A 26081-nucleotide genomic window follows, 5' to 3' on the forward strand; every position below is an offset into this window, starting at 1 on the left:
TCACTGTTACTTGCATGGTTAGAATAAAAAAGTCATGAGAAGAACCACTATAAATGCACAAGCACCAAACAAGAGAAGCTATCTAAAAAATTTCTATAATGCTATGACAAAATATTTTGGTGAATTGTTTGATTATTAATAATAAATATTTCTTTTGTGCTCTAGCATAAAAATCACTCCAGAAGTGCACATCAGGAGTAAACACAGCCAAAAAGTGACTTGAATGTGCGATGGCCTTCATTAATTTAGACAGTTAAAAAAAAAAAAAAATGTTAAGTAACTAAAGGGTGGATCCAGATTTCTTTCCTCCAGTTCTTACCTTTGCCTAGGAACTATGAAAAGGGCTCGCACTAGTTTTCTTCGGTTGGCTTTTGTATTCATATTCATGCAGAAATCCATGGCTGCCTGTAAAGAGAAGAGTCAAAATAATACTTCACCTTTAAATAACGGGGTGGTCTTTTATTTATATATATATATATATATATATATATATATATAAAAAAATAATCACACAACATAGCATGCTTTTTTGTTTACAGAACCATGCTTGTTACTTGCAACTGTTTTAAAAACAAAGATAAACAAAAATCTCCATTTTTGTCTTGAACAGACAGTTGGAAAACACGTATATTTACAGGAATACAGACCAATTCTTCAGATCAACACGAAGAAAGAGCTTTAGACAGAAGAGGAATAATTTGTCAGGGAGTAAAAGGAAGGAGAAAAACAAGACAGGTCTACTTCTTTTGGAGCAAATATAAGAGAATGAGCAGATGAAACCTATGATATTTAGGCAACAGTTTACTAAATGGGAGAAAAATATTTCCACCAGGTTAAAAGTGAATTCAACTACTGATAAATTCCAATGCTTCAGTTTTTATTACCGATCAATCTGATGTATCAATACATGATTTTAAGAGAAGAAAAAAATGAAAACTATGACTATACCTTGTCTATGAGGTCTCTGTTGACACAGTTCGGAAGCTGCTGAAGAAAAGCATCTACTATAAGTTTTAAGTGAGATCCAGTGCTGGCTTCTTCATCTTCTTGTTCTAACAGAGTGAAATAAACAAGCAGGACATATTTTTAAGCTACAAAATACAGCGATTTACTATCACATTCTCCAAGCACAGTACATTTGTAATGGTCAATTGTTAAATATTTAACTACCGATTCCAAAAAATTAGATAAAGATGAACACAAAAATTAATTTTTAATGACCAAAATATAAATCCATTGACTGATACACTGATTGTTTATGCCAACAACTGTCCAAAAGATCACCTTTAAAACTTATCTTCCTATTGATGAATTCATAATAAATCAAGAGTTCCCTACCTCCTAATTTATACTGCTGGGAACAACAACAAGTACATATTCCTAGAAAACTAGGTAATTTTCTTGGGCAATAAAATGAAGACCATAAGAAGGCCTGGATGTGGGGCAAAACAGCACAGCAAAACCTTAGTGCAATCATGGATTCTACTTTTTATGCGTGTTTCCCTGAATGAGAAACTGATTTATTTTTTTTGTTGTCGTTGAGCAAGGAACAAACATTAAGGCCATTTGAGGCTGCAAAAGCTAGAGCAGGCCAACTTTATTCCTTCACCTGTACAGAAACGAGAGTACAGAACCACAAAGTGACAAAGATAGAGGTTTGATCTTGTAGCAGTTGCAAGGCAAGCGACAACTTGTTTTTCAAGCAAATGGCTCAGTGTGTTTTGCAACAGGAAGCAGTGACAGTGATCTGTATCTACTAACTAAGTCAAGTAGAAGAACACAGGACAACTCTACCACTGAAATTCAGGTTTTGTGACACCAACTATAAAGATCTCAACAGATGAATCCCCTAGAGACACCCCCTAATTGCAGAAAAGTGGTATGCTTCAAAAAAAAAATCCTGATTTTTTTTTTTTTTTTTTTTTTTTTTTTTTTACTAAAGTCCTAAAGAAGAGTCTAGTTTGCTCTTTAGCACAACATGAGCCAGAACAGAGCTGGAACAAACCCTTGAAAGGACCCTTCCTTGGGCAAAAGAACACCGCTTTCTGAGAAAGGGAACAGGCCAATTTGTTTCCTTTCAGTTCAAGGACTTGCAGCAACAAACAGGAGTGCCCAGGAGATACTTGAAAGGAAAATACAGACAAACTTCAAAAAGCAGGGTATGGGTGGGGGGGAGAAATTGCATCCAAAAAACACCCTACAAAATACCCAATAAAAAGTTCTTTATCTTACTGTGTAGTCTGTAAAGACAAACTAGCAAAGACTGAAGCTCCTTTTTCAAGGTACTGAAAGGCAAAGAGAAAACTAAGATGCTGCACTGTGAGATGGTTTTTCTCAGTTTTGGAAATGGATAGGAATTGAGCTTAGGTAGACAAAAAAAAATGAGAATTGTTCCAAGGAACATTTTCAGCTACCCTGTCTTAAACATGCTACAGATCAAAGCAGCTGCCATTGTCTCTTCTCTTCCATGGACAATCGGAAGTTGCAAGAACAAGAGAAGGGCTCATTAAGAAAGGAGGGGGAAAAAAAGAAAAAAATGAAGATTTTCCAGATGTTTAGACAAAAGAGGTCTCTGAAGTTTCAGTATTTAATGGAACTCTGACTCTCATGACAGAGTTCACTAAGATGAATGCAGGAGAGCTCTTGATCCAGACAGATTTTACTAGCAATTTTTTTTTTTTTTTTTTTGAAGATAGATGTTTTTCCTTCTAGATATTTACAGCTATACCTTCCTGTCTCCTTTGAATGGTCCTATCTTACCCTTCTCCCACTACTGCTGTTTGTTGCCTCGTTTCACTTTTCTGTTCAAACTGACTCTGTGCTCTTGAAAAGTGACTTGGATAGGTGAGGACTTCTATTTTATTTTAAGATAATATTTCAGAAGGCCCTAATACCACATTCAATTTCAACATTTCTCAAATATCTATTCCTTCACTAGCTTCCCCCCCAACTGTAGAATCTACAGATGTTCTCCCATCATATTTCTGCATTTCTTTCTCATTGCAGTACCTGCTTACGTTCTAAGTGGAAAGGATTTTTTGTAGTACCTTAAGTATGACTTAAGACTGAAATAATATTAATCAAGAATTTGACAGCGATAGGAAAAGGTCAGGGCTTCCTTCTTTAGGGCAAACAACTATTCTAAGTATGCAATTAATGAAAAAATGAGTTCTGCTCGTTTCTCACTTTGATCCTATGAGTTCCGGTCTCTCATTACCACATTTTAAGATTGTGCATAGAATGTAGTCTCACAAGTCATCCAGTTCCACAAGGTGTTTTAATGAGTGTGTGTATATACATTGCTTTAATTCCTGCACTTCCAATAGGAGTTTTCCCAGCTCTCTTAACAGTGTAGCAAGTAACAGGGTTGAGAATTAGCACTCACCTTTCTACATGTTCTCTCTGTTGCTGACTAACCTTACAAAAACTGAGGCTAGATTGTATGTATTAACACCAGAGTGCCCCTGCTCCCAATACACTTGATGGTTTCCACCCAGGCCATTCCTCACTTAACATCTTTGTCTCCATTCACACATCTTCATTTTTTCCCCATTTTCTCTTCTCTTTTAAGAACAACCTCAAAACTCACTTCTTTCAGCTTGTTTTCCGTCACTACTGTCAGCTCCGGTGCTATCTGCTCCCTCTCTCTTGCCTGAGCATATTGAAAATAAGAAAATTAAGATTCACTCAAAGTTAACACAATAGAGAAACAAAATTCATTACCTGAATTCCTGGTAAACAATCCTCTTCAACTAGCAACATCAACTTCCCTCTTACATGTCATTATCTTAAATTTAGCTGACAATAGACCCCAACTTCAGGAAAGAAGTGCAGAAATAAGCATAGAAATGCTGTGAAGGATGCTAGACCAGGACAAATTTGCTTGGAAAATGCACGCTTTGGAAAAACACCTCATCTCCCTCGTATTTGGGCATGGAAGAAAAGACTGAAGAGAAGCTAGCCACCAGAAGGAAATGCAGAAGTAACAAAAGACACACAGTATCAACTGACTGGACTGTCTACCTTATTTAACCTATTTTCCTTCATTTTTTCCCCTCTAATTTAGCTTATTGCCTCTAGCAATGAAACCCACACTCAAAGATTATCACTTCAGCCAAGAACACTTATTTTTAATAGTGTCATAATAGAATGGTTTCATTCTTTGCTGGCTTTCCACAAAATATTACTAACTTACTCAAACACAGATGCACAAAATATGAAAACGTAGAGCTATATTTTGTAGCTGAAGGACACCTAGTTTTCCTTAATGTCAAACTTCAGTAAATGTTACTCAGGAGAGATGGAAAAAAAATCTACTTACTCACTAAATAGAAACATCAGAGCTTGAAACATCTAAGTTCAGATTTCTCTCAATTCTGTATATCTGGTGCTACCTACTAAGAGCATCAGAATGCCACAAAAAAAAAATCACTGCTTCTTTACATGTTTTGAGTAACAATATATGCTGCTAACTTTTCAGCCCAGTTTTCTAGCAGAAAAAGGATTCAGTGGTCACATTTTCCTTTCCATCATAAACCTCTGAAGCCACTTGTCAGTAACTGAAATTTGACAAAGGTACAGGATTTGCAAGGAAGCTTATTTTCCATGTTTCATGAAAGAAAACTAATGAGCAAAGACAATCACAAAGCAGCAGTTCTCCACTAAGAAAAAGCCTACATTGTGAGCCAAATGACCTTACTTTCACATGGAAGAAAGTAAAAGACTTTCTTTCTGTTTAATGATAAAAATAACTTTCATTCTAAGACATTTTAGATTAACCTTTCAGATGAGAGTATGCTTAATGCTCAATCAACTGCTTCTTTAAAAACAGGAACTAGTACTGACGGTTAATACTTCTAATGTGACAAAACGTGTCAGCTTTCTTGTTACAATCAACAGCATCATCAGTCCCTTCAGTGCCACTGTACATACCCAAACCAGCACCGCACCCTCTGGGAACTATTCAAAGACTGCATCTTCTATTTCTGCCCCCACTTCCTGCTTTTCCTCCCACACTTCTAGCATCTCGCTCTCGCATACTTGGCTTTGTCTTTACATTTGAGGTAGTCTTTATCCTCCTGTCAAGACTTCCTTCAAAAATGACAAGATGGAAACATCCACATTCCTTTGTATCTCCACTGACTCAGTATTTTTGAGCTACCTAGCAGGCTACAACCAATCCTGAATGAACTGCTTCCAGGAACACTGAACTGATTCCAAGAGACCATCTGTGTATTTCCTGTTAGAAAGCTGGAACCAAGGCTCCTCACTGTTTTGAGATCCTTGACCAGATCATAACTCACTAAAGGTGAAAGTCCTGCAGCTTATTACAAACTTAGTATCTAAACCAGTTTAATAAGCTGATCGTGTGACTACTCAGAGGAGCAGAACAGAAGAGAAATTGATTCCAAAGAAGAGGATATGGCTTAGGAAAACACTAAGAAAGTATTATACAGAATTACGCTGACCATTCTTCTCTCAGAAGGAGTTTGAAACAGTCCAGCTCTAGAGCTGCTTTATCTCATTTCTTTGAGCTTGTGAGGCTTTATAGACAAGTCAGGAAACAACAAAATACCTAAACCAATTCTTTTTACCTTGTTCATCAAGAAGCTTTTTTGTAAGATCTTCCGCCTCATCGCCACAGTCTAATTCCAGGGGATCATCATTAATATCCAAATTCTCCAGCTCCAATTCCAAATCCTCACTCCCAGGTGCATCCTTATTATCTTTGGCATCTTTGGAATCTGTTTAGAAGTAGAAATAATAAATGTTTAGATACATGCAGACATGGTTAGAATACAGTTAGCCTCATGTTGGTAAATCTACGTTTCTTTAGTGCTGCCTTCCTTACCCCATTTCCTTTTAAAAAGACTACAAAATTCTTGAGCCTATGACATCTCATCTGCTAGGTCTCAGTGCTTTGGCATCCTTCATCTGGCTTTACCTGCATGCTTGAAAACTGCAATTATTTATCCAGAGTGGGCTCTAATAAGAACTGCCAGCAGTTTTACTGCTTTTATATGTTCTGAACTATACCTGAATGCATGTGGACAACACACATGCATTCAAACACAGCAAGATACTTAGAAACGTAGCCATCTAAATAAAAAAATTTTTGAAAAAGGTGAAACCATCACATGGAAAATACAAGCAAAACAATCTTGCATGCTGGCAAGGTCAGATAGAAAGACAGTATTCATTCACTGGGTTTTCAGAGGATACAGTGCAAACATTATTCAAAAAGAGACAGGTACAGACTAACTTAGAGTTTGCACTGCATATTCCTCATACCACACCTGATAACAAAATTGACAAAGTAATGTAAGAGAGAAAGTGCTTCTCTCCTTATGCTTCTCAACAAAAAGTAACCTAAAAATGAACACAAAAATCAGAACCGCAAGAAAATACTGAAAAGTGGATGTAGATCAACTAATCTTACAATCATTATTCCTGCAGGGGAGAGTGGGGAAGGTGAGGGAAATCTGTGAATCTCTAGAAGATTCAGGAAGGAATAGCTATTATTTTTCTTGGACAATAAACTAGTCCAATCTTTTTCCAAAAGACTACTGTCTCCAACATTTTGCAATCCTTTCAGGCCTCCTTCAGGCATCACTTGCAGATCATGCTTCATAAGAAGTATTTTTTTTAATGTTATTTACCTTGAAAATCTTTTCAAACAAAACCATGACAGATGTGAAATAACAAAGGTGATACAAAAATAGCAGACTCAAAGCAGGCAACCTATTTCAAGTCACAGACTTAATTCACTTTTGAATAGGCCTCAGGAGGTCTCTAGTTCAATCCGCTACTCACAGTTGGTTTGAATACTGTGTTCAACCAATTGCTCAGGGATTTTTTTTCTAGGTGTTTTGAAAATCTCTTGAAACAGATTCCTGTCTTCCTGGGCAACCCACTCCAACTCTTTACCCTCACATGGAACTTTTAGAAAGCAGAAATTCCAAAGACACTTGTGAGCTGGAAAGCTGAAATTCCACTCCTACTCACTGACCTACCATACATGTATCAGAAAACTACATAGCCTGTGTCTTTGTTTACTTCCTCAATGCCAAAGCAGTGCTCTTATCTAAACGTGCATCTTCTATTATGCTTTGAGCCAGTGATCACAAATATCACTTTTATCCAATTATAAATGAAGTTCATCAATGCCTGGTTGAGACCCTAGGGTCTCATCAGAAGTGAAGACTCATCCAGTCCTTTTAATACAACTTAATAACAAGACTGCCATCATTAACAATTTAGTGTTCACTTTGTTCTTTCACTAACATTTTTCAAAGGTGGTAAACGTTCAGATTTCACACAGAGTTAATATTTACTCACCTTGGTTAATCACCAATTCTTTAAAACCTATAATTCCATTAATTTTAAATTATATTTACTTTTTTGTCCTTACATTCAACTTGGATAATACCTATCCCACATAGCCACTTCCCTAAAAATTCATCCAAACTGGTGGAATGTCCCAGTGACCACAAATTTCATTACAGACTAATTACTTGCATCTATTTGGCTCCTCTGTTAGATGTGATAAAACATATTCTGTAGTAAAGTATTCTACCTCTTGATTCGTCCTTGCTGGAATCCTTGCTCTGGGAACATTTTTCATTATCTTTAAACAAGATTGCAGGCACAAAAGCCTTCAAGTCGATGAGGTTCTCATAGAAGTTTCTAGCATCTTCATCTTCCCAAATACCCCCTTCCAGGTCATATTCTCCAGGCTTTCCTGGTGTGAAAATGTCAATACCAGGTCCATGTTCTGCAGAAACGTGAAACCATAATAATGTTATTTATGCAATCTTCTCACCTTAGCACAGGAGACACCTTTAAAGATTAAAAATACTTTTAGAAACATGAGAACCTGTTACTGCCATTATTTTCTCTTTAATACAGCAATGTGTACTTTAAGGTGCTTTTAATAACCCAATTTGAATATATCAATAAGCTATCTTCAATTCTTAAATTGGGTATTGACAGAAAAAAACAAAAGGCAATACCTGAGTAAAAGCTAAATGAAGTACAGACAATAGACACATTAAGTGGTATCAGAAAGGACAGTTAATAGACTTCAAGCAAATTAAGAAGATAATTGCTCTGAGCATGATGAACTGTACCCAACTGTATTCAAAGAACAAAGTTTAAAAAGCTTGCTTTTAAAGTTAAAGGCGTTCAAGAAATACAGCTTTTTAAAGCTCAAGATCACTTTGAGTGATCTCAAACAAACGTTACACTTATGATATCAACATCATCTCTTAATCTAAAACTTGAAATTCATTAAGGTGTTGAATAACTTTGTAAATTAAACACTGTTTTCAGGAGGTCAGAGCCACCTAGTGACTTACCTGGCATAACACTATGTTCCTGCTCATAACATCATTGCACAAAATATACTCCAAATTCATTTTAGAAAAATATTGGATTATAAAACTAATATACCATAATTTAAATATTTTAAAAAGTATATTAAGTGGAACAATTTTGATTTTCCATTTATTCCTGTATTACCTGAAACAATCTAGAGAAGTTACTGTGACTATACAGCATATATAGTCGTCACAGTTGCATGTTACTTTAATAAAAAAACAGTCTTTCTTTCTTTCTATCCATAAGGGGGAAAACCTAAATTAAAATAAATGAAGGGGAAGAACACATCAGTAAAAGGATTTTGTTAGCTTTCCCACCACATCCAAGCCAGGTCCAGCATTTTGTTTACTTGCTGTAAAAGATGGCCTACCCTCAGGAGTTGGTTTATCTTGAGGAAGGTCAGGCATATTCTCATCCAGAATATCAGCTAGAGACTGAGAATTGGCCAACAGCTTCTGATATGACATTGCAAACTCCTCATACTGCTTGTGCCGATCTTCACTCAGTTCTCCTTTGGAGTGCAGGATGCGCCTACAAAGATCAAACTTACAGTAAGACAACCTTTTTTCTTAAAATCTACTCAAGCTATGCTGAACCTCTACCAATTTCTCTACTACACAAAGCTAACCTTCCTTCTGCGAGAACTGTGCATAGCCCAGATTTGACTGCCGTAGCAAAAATTTGGTCAACGCTGTTTTTTCCCCCCAAACTATACTGAATTATTGAGTTCAATATAATTGAGCATAGCACAGTCACAGAAGTTCTGCCTTCAGGTAGCCTTTTCTTTAGATACTGATGAAAAATTTTTTTTTTTTTAAATATGATTGTGCTGTAAGAGTACTACACGAGCGCATAGTGCTGGAAAGTAAAGCATTTGACTAACAAAAAAGCTGGATAAATGTTGCTTTACATCTGTAACAATACAATTCCTTTCTGTTCAAATAAGGAAGTGGGGGATCATCAGGAAGAGGCTCAAAACAGTTGTACATGAAAGCAAGCCCATAAGTTTCTCCAACAAGCCAAGTTATTTCAAAGCTATCAGTCCAAATTAAGATCTGCTTTATCACTTTTCTTTGATTTCTTTCCTAAGAAGTGCCCATACTAATCTCAAACTCTCAAATTTCAAATTGAAATCTGTTTTCAAAAGCAACTTGTGTTAGAAAGAGCATAAGCACTACTACTCAACACTTTATGCCTGCTTTAAAAATGGTCTCATTTGTTTTTAAAGAGTAGAGAGTATGGTTCAAAACTATTTTTTTTTTTTTTTTTAAATAAAAGAGCATTATGTGCAAGCATTTTCTTTTGCCTGCCTCTTTCTACGGCAGGTGGGTAGCGCATAAAATAAAACAAGTTCTCCTAAAATTCCAAATAGTGTGCAGCAACCATACTTTAAGACAGTCTCAAAGGTCATCTGCAGCTTTCTGAAACTAACAATTGTTTGTTTTCAATTAAGGAAACCGCAATTATTAAAAATTCCTTAATACTTGACTTACAAACACCACCCAAAAGGCATTTGCCAATCTTAACATCTTACAAAATTCACCAAATCCACCTGACAAAAGGCAAGTCTTTGCCTCAACTTAAAAGGATTCCTTTTTATTCCCTGTTGCATTCGGTTGCTCTGCTTCACTTCAACTGCTGAACTGAGGACATGGAAGTAACCTAAGTTTATCTATTATGTTGGAAAACACCAAAATCTGAATTCAATTGAACCAACTTTTATGGAGTAGCACAGCTTTTCTCCAATGTAAGTTCTTGTATTTTCTCATTTAATTTCTAACACAAAAGTCCTTAGAACATTTTTCCTTCAAGTTCCTTGGAAACTCAGGGACTATAAAGCAACTTTGATAAGCATCAGTAAGTTACTGTTCATTTTATGTAACTTATTAAAAACAGCCAAAAAGCACACTGAGTAACAGGCTACTGGAGTTACAAATTTCTAAAGTCAATTTCAAGAAGAAATACAAATAACAAGCCTCTTACACAGTAGCATCCCTAGAGAAGCTAGGAATTCCAAATACCATAGATTTTAAGCAAGAAATCTTAAGAACTTTCAAGAGTTTGAACCAAAAATACAGAACAAGGCAATCTCTGCTAGCACAAAGCTTGCCCCAGAAGGCCGATGACTACATTAGCATCAGCCTTTTATTAAGCAATAAATAACATTCTTACCAACAGACCCAAACATTTTATACCATAAAAATTGTCTAACAGTCTAAGCAATGCAAATTCAGGGATATCCATCCTGGGGTTTTTAGTAGCAGGTTAAGAGTAAACAAAAGTCATCTTAGTTAACAGCACATTCATAGTGTGAGCAAGAAAATCCCTTGTGCCCCTTGGAACTGTAACCTAACACAGATGTCTTGCTAAAAAACGAGAAGCAGTAACAGCAGAAGTAGTTCTATCTCTTGTCCCTCCTACAAAGGCACACCTCTATAATGTAGATTACCTGCTTCTGTAAAGGAGAACAGGAAAAAAAATATCAAGTTAAAATTAGCACGGACAATTTCTGAAGTGCAGTAGTTCAGTTTGGATTAAGAAAGTGTGTTAAGTGCCAATATGTAACCTTTCCATGGAGATGGCTATCTATTAGGTATATTTTAAATTTAAGTATTTTTATATAAAAATATCACTATATATAATATATATATTATATATATTAAATATTTATATATATAAAAACAATAGCCTCCTAAACATGAACACTGAAACCCTGTGCTATTATAAAAACAGCATAGCACTGTAACAACAGTAAAACTGCAGTCTAGTTTCCCACTCAAACGTTAACAAATTCAAGCTAAAGCCTATCAATTGATCTTTAAAAAGCACAATTCATTTTTGCATCCAATCAGTATTACAGCAGAAGGTACTTTATCTATGTCTCCTTAGAATTTTGCAAAGTACCATGAGGATCGTTCATCAGTCTTCTGTCTAGGTTAAGCATGTTTTAAGAAGTTTCTTCCATGCCTAACAACCACTTGTGAGAACTCCCACTAGAACTGGGCAAATCAAGCCAGCTCCTTCCTTCACAGATACAGCCTGCACGGACTTTGCCGTGCTCTTAGCTCTGAAACCAGACAACTGTCAGGCTCTACCAAAGCACACTTCAAAGCAGTTTTCCTAACTACCCATTCACAGAAACCTTTATGGTTATATATTAAAGCATTATTGCTTTAATATATTAATATATAATATTAATTTTAACTAAGTGATGCATCAGACACAGGGTAGAATATTAATTCCCAATTAACTCAACGAGGTTGCACAGCTTGAATTATTTCACAGTGGCAGTTCCCCTCCTGATAGGTGGATTCAGGAGATGCTTACCTGACAACACAGCATAACCTAAACCTACAACTGGCTGCTGGGCACAAGAGGGAACAGCTCGCTCCCGTTTCACTTCACCAGCTCTGGGTTAACAGTTGTTAAAAGCTGTTGTTGGCAGCAAAGTGGATCAGGTTTCCAATACACAGAGGGCTGTTTTTTCCAATAGGATTATTGCCTCTTTAAAAAACACAATCATTTTTCAAAAATCCAATTTATGAAGATCTCTATAGCATTTCCAGGCTTCTTACCAGCCAAATTTCTGTCTTTGACCTCAAGCCTTACAAATCCATAGCACACAACTGCCAAGTGCATGTTATACACAACATAAGGGAATAAAATTCAGCAGGAAAGCTTTTTTCCATGTCTCATTTCTTAAAACTTATTCCCCAACTTTTTTTTCAAGCAGCTAAAATAAACGTTTAAAACTTCAGGGAGAAAGAAATAATTTTCACCCAGTGTTAAATGATACTTCTTCGCATTCTTTCACCAAAGCAAAGTTTTGCACCTAAGTTTGTAGGGTAATTCAAAGTGGAAGGCACACGAAGAAGCCACCAGCTGAATCTCCTGTTCAAGGCAGGATCAATGAGGAGATCACACCAGCCTGCTCAGGGCTCCTCTCTTATTTCTTAACATCTTTCAACATTTTTTCCCCTACTTAAATTTCTTTCATAAAGCCTCTGCAATGCTCATTCATTCACCCTAACCAGAACCAACATGACCTGAACCAATTATAGCTGTGAAAGTACAAAAGTTTATACTGATTATATTAAAAATAACAACGGCTGAGTCAATAATATCTTTATAACAAGGAACTTGGAGAAATAATGCTAGCTCAAAAGTCAGTTTATGCTCCCATGAAATACAACACTGAGCTGTTACCGGACAGGACTGCAGCACAACACCTATCAGCACAGCGGGAAGAAGTTCAATGCTCTGATTTGGGAATGTTTGAGCATATTCTAAATGTACGTTTGGCTCTGTGCTGATGATCAGCATTTTAACTGAAACTTGTGGCTGCACAGGTTTCATTTCTTTCTACCTGGAATGCTCCCAGAAGGATGTAGCTACTACCAGGTTCAAAGACCAGCAATTGGCTTTAGGCTGGCTCCAATAATGACATTTCATGATGCTTTTAAAAAAATAAAGCAGGTAATTATCTTAAAAAACATATATGCTTGTAATAGAAATTATTCAGATCTTAAAGGTATGTATACTCACACCATTCAATATTTAATATTTAAATAATATATATAAATATTAAACTGTAATGATGTTTACTAGTTTAATGTAATAATATTTAAATATTTTAATAATTTAATATTTATTTCATATGCACATTTTGGAGGATTTGAATCAAATTGACTATGCCCTCAACATCTTAATATAGAATATTTGCACACGGAGCGTAAGGGACACCTTGTCAATCCAACCTCATCCTTCCTCCATACTCATTACCATTGATGAGACTGGTACGCTAAAAAAAGAGTAAACAAGCCAAAGACTTTGTGGCATATGCTCTGTTAAACACATGTGGGTGGAAAGGGAGGAATCAGATTGTGCCAACTGGAAAAGACTGTACCAGCTGGTAAATAAGCATTACTCTCAAGCCGCTATGGAAGCATCACCAAAAAGATAGAGTTAAGAGAATTAAAGCTCAAGGTCAACATCAATGATCTTTAAATATATTTATAGTCTGTTTTTTTTTTTTTTGCTTGATCATTTAAGTGTTCAGAGGAAATTCAGACTTTAGGGTATACAGCATAATAATTTATATTCAATTCATAAATTAACAATTTATACATCATTATCTTGCACACACCACTAACAGCCTTTTGTTTGGTGACAGATACTGCAACAAGCCTAGGCATTTCATAAATGAAATATATTTTCCTCCATAAATGAAAAGCAACATGTAAATGTCACCTGTTTTGTCTTTCAATATTTTGTAGCTCCCTGTGGTCCCTTTTCAGGTGTTTGGTCAAAGACGTAAAGTATTCCTTCAACAAATTCTGGAAGGGCTGTTGTTTCTCTGGGCTAATTATCTCACTAGGAGGAAAGCTCAAGTTAAACTTCTCTGCAACAGTTTTTACTTTCCTTGGTACCAAACCAGCAATGTCATCTCCACAGTGCCGACAAAAGCTGATAACCACAGAAACATGAGTGTGGGACTCTCGGTCAGCGTTAATAATATTTTTAAGCTGCTCATAGATTAAAGACAAACCTTCCTTGTCAGTGAAAATCCCAACTATTGTCAACTCTGCAATGAAACGCAAATCAGTTCTCAACTTAGTAATGTTGGGAGTCTTCTCTTCTTTCCTTGCTTCAAAATGTTTTTTCCAAGCCTGAAGTAATGAGGGAGCAAAATCAGCATAGCGCTGGTGGAAGAGGGAACACAAGTGCACAGCGCAGTTCACATCCGAGATTTTCAGTTTGGCTTCCACAATAGAAGCTACTGCTTCTGCAATGTATTTGCTTAAATTCAGGCTATTAAAATCATGGGACAAGGAGTCCCTTTGTTGCTCTGTAATGGTTTTTAGCTTCTTAACAAAAGCTGTGTTCTTCTTCAGACTGGAGTCTAGTCTGCTGAAGAAGTTTTCCTCGGGGCGATTGTCTGGTGCATTCTGGTTTTTGCTGCGAAGCTCTTTTCTTGCCTGATGGCGCTCCCAAGCCTCCTGATGGAGCTGATGTGCTTCCTCTTTTTCTCTATTAAAAAAAAAAAAAAAAAAAAAAAAAAAAGAGTAACTTTTGTTACAGAGCCTTTCTTTCAGGTTATCCAGTTCAAAATCTTTCAGTAATGCTCAACTCAGTTTCTTTTAAGACTACCTTTTGGTATTTAACAAGTTAATCCTATAAAGCTAAAGCATCTGCTTCATGAACCACTGCTTAAGTTTACTGCTCCGAGAAACAAGTCCCACGTGTTACAAAACGAAATAGCGCTACGCAGAACACATTAATCCCACCAGACTTGCAAAATATAAACATAAAACTCTGTTTACTCCAGACTGAGGTAAAGCTATTACAGGGGAGGACAGAAAACTATTAACAGCTTATTGTTAAAGGGGAATCTTTTCTTCCTAGACTATTGGAATTACACAGAGAATTTTAAGGAGGTGAAATACATCTGCCCCAACTAGAGTTTGGCTATGACACTGTCCTCCGTCATCGAAAGTGATATACTTTACACACAAGAATGTCCAGAAACTTGGATTTTTGTTCTAAAGATGCTACCTTCAACACTGTAATACATTTTGGTATCACCCTGAGAAACATTATCTTGGTAAGATCACGTGCTGAAGTGCTAGGTTACATTCTGTGTTTGCCATCCAGATATCAATCAACTATGACAAAGTGAAAAAAAAAAAAAATGCAGCCACCACTCACAGCACATTTGCTCTCCTCACAGTTTTGGACTCTTAAAACTTGTATCCCCAATTTTAGACAGTAACACCTCTCCATCTCTATTATATCACACAGGTGCTTTCAAACGAAATTGCACGGAGAACGCCATCAAAAACCAATACGAAAGACAAAACTAACAAAGGTTAGAAGGTGAAAACTCAAAACTTCATAAAAAAAAACAAAGCATGCTCACCCAGGCACATACAATTTATAACACCACACACAACTTCCTATAACTCAAACAGTTCATTTTTTGTAGTTCTGTCCCCAGTCCTCATAGCAGGACTACAGCACCTGGCACAGTTAAGCCATTAAAACACAACTTACTTCAGCTGAGCAGCTGCTTCTTCTTGCTGACGTTTCACTTCCTCCTCTTGCTTCTTTTTCTCTTCCTCTTCAAGTTTCTTTTTTTCCTCCTCTTCTTTCTTCTTTTGCTCTTCTTCTGCCTTCACTTTATCATCATCTTTCTTCTTCCGCTCCTTGTCTTCTTTTTTTCTTTTATCCTCTTCCAATTTTTTCTTTTTATCTTCGGGAACCTTTAAAGTCTCTCTCTTCACTCCAACCTTGACATCTTCTTTTGGCTTCTCCCTGGTGCTCACTGGTCGCCTTTCACCAAATTCTTTTTCTTTATTATTTAACGAAGATTCTTTTTCATCCATGCTTGCTGACTTTTTGCGCTCAGCTGGCATTGTGTTACCCGGGCAAACCTGCAGAATCAAAGAAAATAAGTACTTTTAACTTGCTGTTGATAAGTAAAGCAACTTTCACAACCTGCCCATGCCTGTTTAATTCTTACAAAGGTGAGAATAAAATACATCAAAATAAATTACAGACTTAACCTAAGTTTTCTGGAACTATGGAATGCATGTAATGGAAGGTAAGAACTAAGCACTTTATTACAGCCTTCCAAATTATAAAGCTTAGCTCAAGATAAGATGGAAAACACAACAATACTTTCCAAATCTAAATTATTACAATCGTTATCTGAATGTACTGTGAAGTTGTGTTCAGTACAAACCATGAAGTAAAAACATTTGAAGTTTCTACAGCCTGAGAAACATATTGTCTTGGAATATAACAAGAAAAAAAAATTTGAAAAAAAATCCAAAACCAATGAAGGCAAAGTACCCTGAGTTCATAAATAAAAATACTTGATTCATCAGCATGCACCTGCATCTCACATTCCACACATCTAAAACCACTCTCTCTTCCCACACCTCTATTTAGGATCACAGGATAGCACAGGTCAGATGAGACCTGAAGAGGTCCAACATCCTGCTCAAAGCAGGGTCAATTCTGAGGTCAGACAAGACTGCTCTACGCTCTATCCACTACAGCCCTACAATCCACACAGGAAGGAGGCCGTGCTGGACAATCTGCTCCAGTGCTTGGCTGTCCTCATGGTGAAAAGGCATCACTGCATTACCCTCCTTCCTCACTCCTCCCAAGATTTCCCCACTCATTGCAAGTTTCTGCACAGCACAAGTAGCAGCTGGGAGAGCGCTGTGCTGACTGAGCCTCCCTGCCACCAGGGCATACGGAAATGAAAACGGAAAGGCTACAGTTATCAGGAGTTAGCAAAGGCTCTAATTTGTGTTTCTACTCGTTACTTTTTTCCCCTAAATGATCTGCAGAAGCTTTACCATCTTTAGGGTTTCTTGCACTTTAAGCCATAGATGCATTTGGCAAAGGATCCAAAACCCAACATACATTGAAGAAGAAAGTACAGAGAATAATTTAGACTGGAAGGAAACTCCAGAGGTCACCGAGTTCAACTCCCTGCTCAAAAGGGGTCAAGATCAGGGACGTGTCTCATTAAGTTTGGAGCAGCTCCAAGAACGGAGATGCCAACGGCCCCTCCGGGCCCCTGCTTCCGTACCGAACATCCACACTGGAAAAGCTTTTCTTAATATCATCCTTGAATTTCCTATGCCCCAACTCATGTCCCCTTCTTCTCATCCTATTCCCACACAGCTTTAAGAAGAACCTGGCTCCATCTTCTCCATTCTGTCCCACCAGGTAGCTGCAGACAGTAACAAGAGCTCCCCTTCTCTTCTTACAGACCCAGCTCTCCCTGCGTGCCCTGGTCTCCTGCCGATCCTGGGGGCTGGCTGCAGCGTGTCAACACCTTTGGTGGCACAGAGAGCCCGCAGCTGGACGTGGTGCCCACGTGCGATCCTGCAAGTGCCAAACCCAAGGCCAAGTACCAAATACAGAACCACCCCAGCCTGATTTACTTCACACTAAATTCCTGTCTTCAAACAGAAATCTATCATCAACTTTATTTTGTTCATCTCCAAGCTCTTTCGTTTGAATCTGTTGATAAATCCTAAACTCTCAAATAATTTTGGGTCCTGGAACACCGGGAGGCCAGCCGTAAAGTATCTGTGTATTAGCAGAACTAGGGTCCCAGCTCTGCAAATATGTATTCGTCATTTTTATATATTCACATGCCTCGAAGTTAAATGCTCACACAGACAGGAGTGATGGGACAATGCCCAGTTATCAACCCTGCTTTGACTTCGCTATATTTCAGTCAGGTTGGAAGAAGAAAATAAGGTGGATTCCCATACTCCCTGTATCTACTCAAAAAAATGGATGAGACATGTGCATTTCAACCCAACTAAGAGTGCTTCCAATAACTATATTCCAAAAGAGTTGAAAATAACATAGAATAGACACCAGACTGAAGGAAGTCTCTATTTCTAAGCAGTCCATATTCCCTCCCCATACACACAAAGCAGTAGCATAAGTTCATACACTAACCATCCCGTATGGAAACGTGGGTTACATTTTCTCTGATGTTTTTATGTGTCTTCTGAAGAAAAAACTGGTTGCAAAACCACATTATAGTCACACGCGGGCAGCAACACCGCAGCAATAGAGAACCTGCTCAGGATTTGGCCGCTTTGACAGCAATTGGCAGCAGCGGTAGCAGAGAGATGTTTCTGAGGTTGATTTATGGAAGCAGGGCCGATCAAATCAGCACAGCTTACACAAGTACCAGCACGTTTGGCTCCCAAATGCTTGTCTACAGCTAAGAGGTTACACAGCTCAGCATCTCTGAACCACTCCGGTTTCAAAAAAAAAAAAAAAAAAAAACAACTGATTGACATCACCTTAAAACAGTGTTGTTATGAAATCAATACTTAAAACACCACCAAAAAAAAAATAAGAAAAAAAACACAAGCAGTACCAAAGGCTTCATATTAAAGGTTGGGACTAATTTTCCAGCTCTGCAGGCCGGTTAAATGGGAGCTGTTCTTCACAGATTGACCTGGGAGATGAGAATCCTCTACACACCTCACATTAAGCAAGAGTTCATTACTGTTGTCTCACTATGAATCCACACTGGAAGTTCCCAACAGTTCAAAACGGCTAGTCTCTCTCCCACCACCAAAAAAACGGGAAGTTCTCAGCATTTAAACATTGCTGTAACATACTATTAGCAAGATGACAACGGTTACTACATTGTATGAAGACTCTCCAATAACTGTATTCAACTTTGCCACCAGGAAGACTACAAAACAACACACAAAGAGAGTAGCACATTTTTTAAAGTGCTATGTTTTTAAACAAAGATAATGAATTAGGAGCTAAGTTTCAAATGAGAGCAAAAGGATTGTTTGATTACAGGAACGTTGGAAAGGCACACCATAATTTCAATACTCTTTGTCTCCCACCTGTTGGTAGTACGGTAATTAAATTAAAATTTGGAGGAGATCCCAAGTATCCAGCTAGACACACATGTAAGTTTGACATCACATCCACTCACTGAAATCGTTACAGAACTTATCCTCTTATTACTTTTAGGATCTCAGAATTCTGTTTTAAAATACGTGTCCTATCTGCTTATATAAAAGCAAGACAAAAAGCTGGGCTGAAAAGAAAAGGGACGGAGCACTGTGATTTCAGTAGGCGATAGGAAGCACTTTTAACCCCACTGGCAAACACCAGTGACAAAAAAAACAGTTGGTTTTATGATAGATCCTGTCCTCTAACACACAGTACACACATTGCAATCCTTCTCACTACCTGCTAGGTACAGCTCCTTATCTTGCAAACCCTTCTGGTCGTACTGACAGCTCATTTAAGCCTACCAATAATTAATTGCAGGAGGCAGGCAGCACGACAGCTGCCTCCAAGCTATACACAGACCGCTTCACTGGTCAGCGCACAGCACAGAGGTGTCCACAGAGCGCATGCTACAGCCCTTCCCTCAGCAAGAATGTTAATTTAGACTGAATTATTTTTCTCAGTCACTGGCTCTAACAAGATCTGTAGTGATGTTATACCTTCAGAGCTCCCAATTTGGCTGAAACTGGTTTAAAGGTTCAAAAATTTGGGGGAGCAGAGAGAAATGGAAATAGGCAGCAGGCTCGCCCAGGCCTCATTACCACAGGCTGCACATAGCTTGGTCCAGATTAAAGGAATAGTAAGACAACTCTGAGAGAAACTTAATGATTAAAACTTTTGTTTAGTACCCAATGCTTCTGTGAACGTACTGTTGAAAAGACAAGATAACGACACAAACTTCAAAAGCCAATAAATAGGAGGAACCAGCACTCACAGATGAAAATTAGAAAGCACGGAGAGCACAGACAGGAGACAAGGCCTCCATACTCTTCTGGGCTTTCAGCACTGCATTCCTGTAATCACATTTAAATTTTTTGGAATTATCTTCTCGGTTCCATCATTTACAGATGCTATTTTCCCAGAGAAAAATACTAAGCCTCCTTTTTCACTATTTGATCTACATTAACTCACTCTAATCTTAATTTTATTTAGGAGTTGTGTTTTTTTTATTGTAGCTGAATTTCTACTTAGCTGTTTTCACAAGAATCTCAGTATTTGAGAAACTGATGGGAGCAGCTCACAACACTCCAGGCTCAGAAACTTAAACAAGTAAAAGTTCACCAATAAAAAAAAGTTTTCCATTTATGCTTTCCCATAAACATTGCCCATGTAATCGCTTATCCTCAAGGAAACACAACATTCACAAGAGATATTCAGCACCACTAATGCAGCCACCATTCAGAATAAAAGGATCAACACCAACGCCTTCACCTGATGCCCTAAATCCTCTCAGGTCGGTGAAAACCCGTAGTCACAGACTACAGCACCACAACCCTAAATCTTAGTCAAGTATAGGGGGAAGAAGACACAACTTTACTAAACTAAGTAGGAACACCGAGATTTTTCAGACGCTTTTCATGCTGCTAGCGGGATTTAAACTGACCACAAACATTCCTCCGTTAGGTACGCTGTTAGGTAGGGGGGGCACACAACGCAGGCAACAAGTCCCACTTCTAACATCGCGAAAAGCACCCGAGAGCGAAGGAGCCGAGCAGCGTTAGCAACCCCAGCGCTGGGAAATGGGAGTTTTGAGGCGCTGCGGTGCCACCAGGGGCCGGGCCGCTTTTACTTTCGCTTCCACGCCTCCCCCAGCAGCGCTACGCTGCCGGAGCTGCCCTGCCCTTGGGGAAGAGGAGGGGGAAAATGGGGGGTGAAGACAAATCGGTGCGCGTGGGACAACAAAACAGCTGTGGCGTTACACCCCCACCTCTTCTTCTTCTTCCTCCTCCTCCTCCTCGGGCCGTCCCCAACCCCTTCGCTTCCCCCTCCCCCCCCTTCCCCTCTGCCCCCCCCGGTGCCACCTCACGGCCCCGCCGCCCCCCTCAGCCGCCCCCAGGCTCCCTCAACCGCCACCCCCGGTTCCCGCCCCTCACCCCCGGTCCCCTCCCGCTGTCCCTGGCTTCCCCTTCTCCTCCCCTTCTCCTCCCCGTCCCCTCCCCGCCCCGGAGCTCCCCTCACGTCCCCCCCGCCCCCGTCACCTCGGCCCGGTGCAGGCATCGCCCGGCCGCCGCCGCCGCCGCTCCCCGAGGCCCCCTCTCCCCTCACGCCGCTCTCCGTGCCCACGGCCGCCCTCCGCGCTGCCTGAGCCGAAGCGGAGCTTCCCGGGCCGAGCCCCGCCGCTCTCCTCTCGCCGCCCAGCTGATAAATAAAGGATAAGGGCGGCGACTCGGCGCTCGCCCTTTTGGCCGCTCCGTGAGGCTCGGCGGAGGGAGGTTGGTGGCGGCAGGGAGACAGGCAGCGCGCGGGGCAGCCCCAGGTGGGGGCCTGAAGGAGGGCGGCCGTGCTCGGGTTACCGGCGGGGTGCGGAGGCGGAAGTGGCTGAGGGAAAGGTGGGGGGGGGCGTCGTGTGGTGCCGCGTGACGTCACCGCTGTGTGGTGCCGCGTGACGTCACCACCGTGACGGTTTTCGCCCGTGCGGCCTCACATCGCGTCACGCTGCCCGGGCTGACGGAAAACTCTGCTGTTTCTTGAGGCTATGGGACCGCCTGCCCTCTGCCACAGGAAATTTTGGGGAAGAAAACCCCAAATTCCCTCACAACGTGTGTCCCGTACAGCCCTGGCTGTGAGGCGGCCCCAAATTAGCCCCGCCTGAAACCCCTGGCACGGTCCAGCCTCAATAAGTGTTTATTTTGGGGTTAAAATCCAGTTGCTTAAGCACTCAGGTGTTTATTTTCATAGAATCACAAAGTCATTAATGTTGGAAAAGATCACCTGGTCCAACCACCCCCCTACAACCACTGTCACCCACAAACCATGTCCCCAAGCACCACGTCCAACCTCTCCTTGAACACCCCCAGGGACGGTGACTCCACCACCTCCCTGGGCAACCCGTCCCAGTGCCTGACTGCTCTTTCTGGGCAGAAATGGCTCCTCATTGCCAACCTGAACCTCCCCTGGCACAACTTGAGGCCATTCCCTCTGGTCCTATCACTGGTTACCTGTGAGAAGAGGCCGACCCCCAGCTCCCCACCCCTTCCTTTCAGGCAGTTGCAGAGAGCAATGAGGTCTGCCCTGAGCCTCCTCTGCTCCACACCAAACACCCCCAGTGCCCTCAGCCGCTCCTCACAGGACTTGTGCTCCAGGCCCTTCACCAGCTTCATTGCCCTTCTGACATCTTCCAGGGCCTCGATGTCCTTCTGGTACTGAGGGGACCAAGCACTCTGGCTCCTGTGAGCCATCACTTAGGTGCAGTGAGGTGTTTGTGCTCCTCCAGGCTTAGGGTGAGCACGCAAACACCTGGTCGCAACATGTGAGCCAGGCCTCGAGGGACAAAATGAGATTATTGCACTGTTAAACCCACTCTCAGTCACAAGGAAGAGGCAAAGAAGCAGTCCAAAATGAGATTATTCATCTGTTAAACCCACTTTATTCACAGGGAAGAGGCAGCCCAAATACAAGACTGCTTACCGACTCAGTTTTTGGTGTACTCTGCCAGCCAGTATGGGGCTGGACAGGTTTTTTTCCAGGAAAGAGCTCTCCTCCTGCTGTTCATGCCTCATTTTGCAGACACATCTGAAAATCTCCATCTGGAAAAGTTTATGAATATTTGAAGGGGTGAAGTCATGCTTCTTATTTACATTGATCGTTCAAGTGTTTTTGAGGCACAGAGATTTCATTTGCCTCCCAAGATGGTTACTGGGTTGCTTAGACTGATTTGCTAGAATGGGGAAGATCCATGTGATGTGCTAAATGGTGAAAAGATGGGTTAAAAGGGGAGGACATCTGCAAACATATTGGTGTTTTTGGAACAACACCAATAATATAGCCTGTGAGTGGATGCCTCTGAATGCAGCTTTTCTGTTATGGTTTTAAAAAGGTAGACTCAGCAGTATATTAGGGCTAAATTGCAGGTTCAGTGGCCTTACATCAAGAAATGTTGGCTTCTTTTATTTTGAAGAATGGTATTGCCACCTTTTCTAGCATGAATAAAAAGCATGATCACTAAAATTTTGAAACAGTTGTACTTTCTGTATTTACATCACACCAGCCACAGCTACAACTTGTTGGAACTCTCTTTGATAAAGGCACTGCACGTAAACACTGTTTTACCTTTGATAGATCAGAAAGCTTTTTCTTATCAAGTATCTGTTTCATTTGTGGCTGCTTAAATACTGATCAGGTTTTCCTACTAATTTACCTAAAAAAATAAAAAATAAATTCATGTGGATCTCATTACCTAAATTTCAGATGTAAAGTGTGTCTTTCAGTTTTTTAATTCTTGAAGCTCTTCCTGACTTTTTCAGTATGTTTCTTCAATTACTGGCACCAAACATGCACATCGTTCAGAGAGTAATTGCACTCATGCCAAGTACTGGCCTTATGTAGAATCTGTAGGTGTGTTCAGTATTTGCCTTGTAACCAAATACAGAAAATTATCTTTTTTTGCCAAGTGAGCTGATATTCACATAACTTTTTCAGATCCATCTGTTTTATTCCTGTGATTTTTTGCGATTATTTATAGTCACTGTTTCCTGGAAAGGAGCTACATTTTGGTACGCATACTTTTTCAAGGTGTACAAACATATGTCTGATCCTGTTAAATCACATTTGCTTACATCCAGTCCAGTTTAGCATTCAGAGTCAAGATAACCTCTCTTCACCATTTAACTCCAGCTGACAAACCTTGTCAGGGTATACTCTATGGGAAATTTTGGGGTTGATAGAAATACTAAAGTGCCATTCCTTTAAAAAGCACCCATCTGATGATGATTTTCTATTTAAAATGTTGCAAGATTAGTCTGCTAGGTAGTCACCTCTATTTTGCACATTGCTTTTGAAATATTTCTAATTTTCTTAACCAAGACATGAGGTAGAACTGAATCAGCCTCATACAGGAGCCTTCTCTCAGGCAGCCTCTCTGCCTCTGCTGGCAGAATCAGGCCAGAACAGTCCCGTTGAGGAGCCAGAGCACATGGACTTAGCAGTGGTGTTTCTGCTGGCACGGGTACCATCTTCTGACACTTAAGACATGAGCCAAAGTCAACAGAGCCTCTCTTTTATTACCCTAGATATAGTTACAGCAAGACTTTTCCCACAGGTAATCACGTCTCAGACAAGACGGTTATGCTGGCAAAAGTCTGTAAAGCACTTTACATCTTTAATTTTAATTTTTAATTGCAAACAAATAAACAAAACCAACACACAACTCAACAGATAGACTTGATGAGATATATATTCCATAAACTCACACTTAGACTTGATTAAGGCAGTAAGTAAACCCTTATATATGCAAATATTTTATTACTCCTCTGGGATCCAGACTGTGTGGCTGAACCGCCGAATTTGGTCTTTCATAGTTCTGGAAGATTTTTAATGTTCAGCCCCATGTGTATCGGTGTTAATTGAGAAATACTCAACTAGCTCTTTATCTGCTTCGACGCAAAACCACGCTGATACCTGCTATTTGCTTAGGGACTGTGGAAAAGTATTTCATCATCCGTCTGCAACATTTGTGGGTTTTCCCTAGTGCAGAAAATTATTAAACTACATCGGAATTTTCTGCCTCTCTACAAAATGACGGTTTCTTTATCCTAATGTACACTAAAAATCGATACTGAAAACCATATCCTTTATTCTGTTGTGGTGTCATCTGTCTTTCTATGGCAGTAGCTTTTGGTTTTCTTTGCAGCTTTGAAGCTCGTTCCCTTTTTTTGCCCTCCCAGACTGGCTTTTACAAACCTGCACCAAACCAACCATCCCACCTGCAAGGAAGCGAAGCGGCCCCCATCCAGGAACTGTAAATAGCGTAAGATCCCTGGCCAGCTGTGCTGTCACAACCCATTCGGTTGCAAAATCCAGTTCCACCTGTTCCAACAGCACGTAGCCACTGTTTGATTTGAAGAAAGAAATGCTCTCTTCGATTTGATTTCCCTGTTGCGCAGGCAATCTAAAAAGCAGGCTCGGTTATCTTATTTCCACAGGCACAGCCAAGCCGGCGCCTCTCCTGCCTCTGGCCTGCACTCACACAAAGCTTACACGAAGCTTTTAGGTTTTGTTCAAACCTCAATTCTCCTCAGCTCTTGTATTTTTTGGTAGGTTTTCCAGAGGCGGTGATGTTAATGTGTCTTTTGCCAGTCTAATCACAATCCAGCGTAACAAATGCACGGGGTTAAACTTTGATACTGAACCCACCGTGGCATTTTAACAGGGGATTCCAGGATACTGGGATGTGTTTCTGAAGTCACCTAAGGGGGCAGAAAGAGACTGAACACACAGAGAACACCTAAGGAATCAGACTGAACACAGAGATCACCTGTGGAATCAGACTGAATATACAGAGGAGATCACCTAAAGAATTAAACTGAACACACTGAGATCACCTGAGGAGTCAGACTGATCACACAGAGATGACCTAAGGAATCACAAAATACACAGGGGAGATCACCTCAGGAATCAGATTGAATGCACGAAGGAGAAAAGCTGCCTGCAGTACCTAAAATATGTAATGGGCCATTTTGGTCTTTTATTTCTCGTTTTTCACTTTACATGGTCTTTCAAGTGCCATAGTTAACATCTGGAAATCGATAACGGTCCTGGGATACTGACTGGAAGGATGAGGGGGAACAGGCTGAAGTTGCACCAGGGGAGGTTTAGGTTGGCTATTTGGAAGAACTCCTTTACTGAGAGGGTTGTTAGGCATTGCAGGGAAGTGGAGTCACCTCCCTGGAGGTCTTTAAAAGACATTAAGATGTAGAGCTTAGGGATATGGTTTAGTGGAGGACTGGTTAGTGTTAGGTCAGAGGTTGGACTCAGTGATCTTGGAGGTCTCTTCCAACCTAGGCAATTCTGTGATTCTGTGACACAAACACGCCTGAAAACCCTTGCAGCAACACCCTGAGGAGCTCAAACCTTCCACTCCAAGCCCCTCTTTGGTGACCACTGAACTCAGTTACAACCACAGCGTGCCTGCCCCCGACCCACAGGGCAGAAAACGGGCGGAAAACCTCCCCCCCCTCCGCCGGCTGCACACCACCAGGCTCCGCTCCCTGCCTCTCCCCCAGCCCCCGGGCTCCCTCAGTGCTCGGGGCGGGCGGCTCCGGGCTCCTCCCCGCCGAGCCCGGGGGCGGTGGCGGCGGCGAGGCGGCCGGTTGGCTGCGGGCAGCCCGGTGTTAGCGGAGGCC

The 26081-nt window shown here is 40.3% G+C and overlaps 1 protein-coding gene across 3 annotated transcripts in view; it reads right to left on the minus strand.

Annotated features, from left to right (window-relative positions):
- UPF2 (UPF2 regulator of nonsense mediated mRNA decay) overlaps window positions 1–20994 on the minus strand; it is a 53014-nt gene extending 32020 nt beyond the window's left edge. The window contains exons 1-9 of one of the 3 annotated variants that reach the window (XM_032192028.1): window positions 20940–20994; window positions 15433–15812; window positions 13630–14409; window positions 8750–8910; window positions 7577–7774; window positions 5595–5744; window positions 3590–3652; window positions 949–1052; window positions 320–405 (exon numbers count right to left, since the gene is read on the minus strand). In XM_032192028.1, coding sequence (XP_032047919.1) covers window positions 320–405; window positions 949–1052; window positions 3590–3652; window positions 5595–5744; window positions 7577–7774; window positions 8750–8910; window positions 13630–14409; window positions 15433–15794 — 1904 coding nt within the window. In that variant the 5' untranslated portion in view covers window positions 15795–15812; window positions 20940–20994. Of the gene's footprint in view, window positions 1–319; window positions 406–948; window positions 1053–3589; window positions 3653–5594; window positions 5745–7576; window positions 7775–8749; window positions 8911–13629; window positions 14410–15432; window positions 15813–19675; window positions 19716–20939 lie in introns of those variants that run through there. The other 2 variants (XM_032192036.1, XM_032192045.1) reach the window with 2 other exon arrangements.
- Between the last annotated feature and the right edge of the window lie 5087 nt (window positions 20995–26081).

This window comes from Aythya fuligula, chromosome 1 (genome assembly GCF_009819795.1).
Source record: "Aythya fuligula isolate bAytFul2 chromosome 1, bAytFul2.pri, whole genome shotgun sequence".
Lineage (NCBI taxonomy): Eukaryota > Metazoa > Chordata > Aves > Anseriformes > Anatidae > Aythya > Aythya fuligula.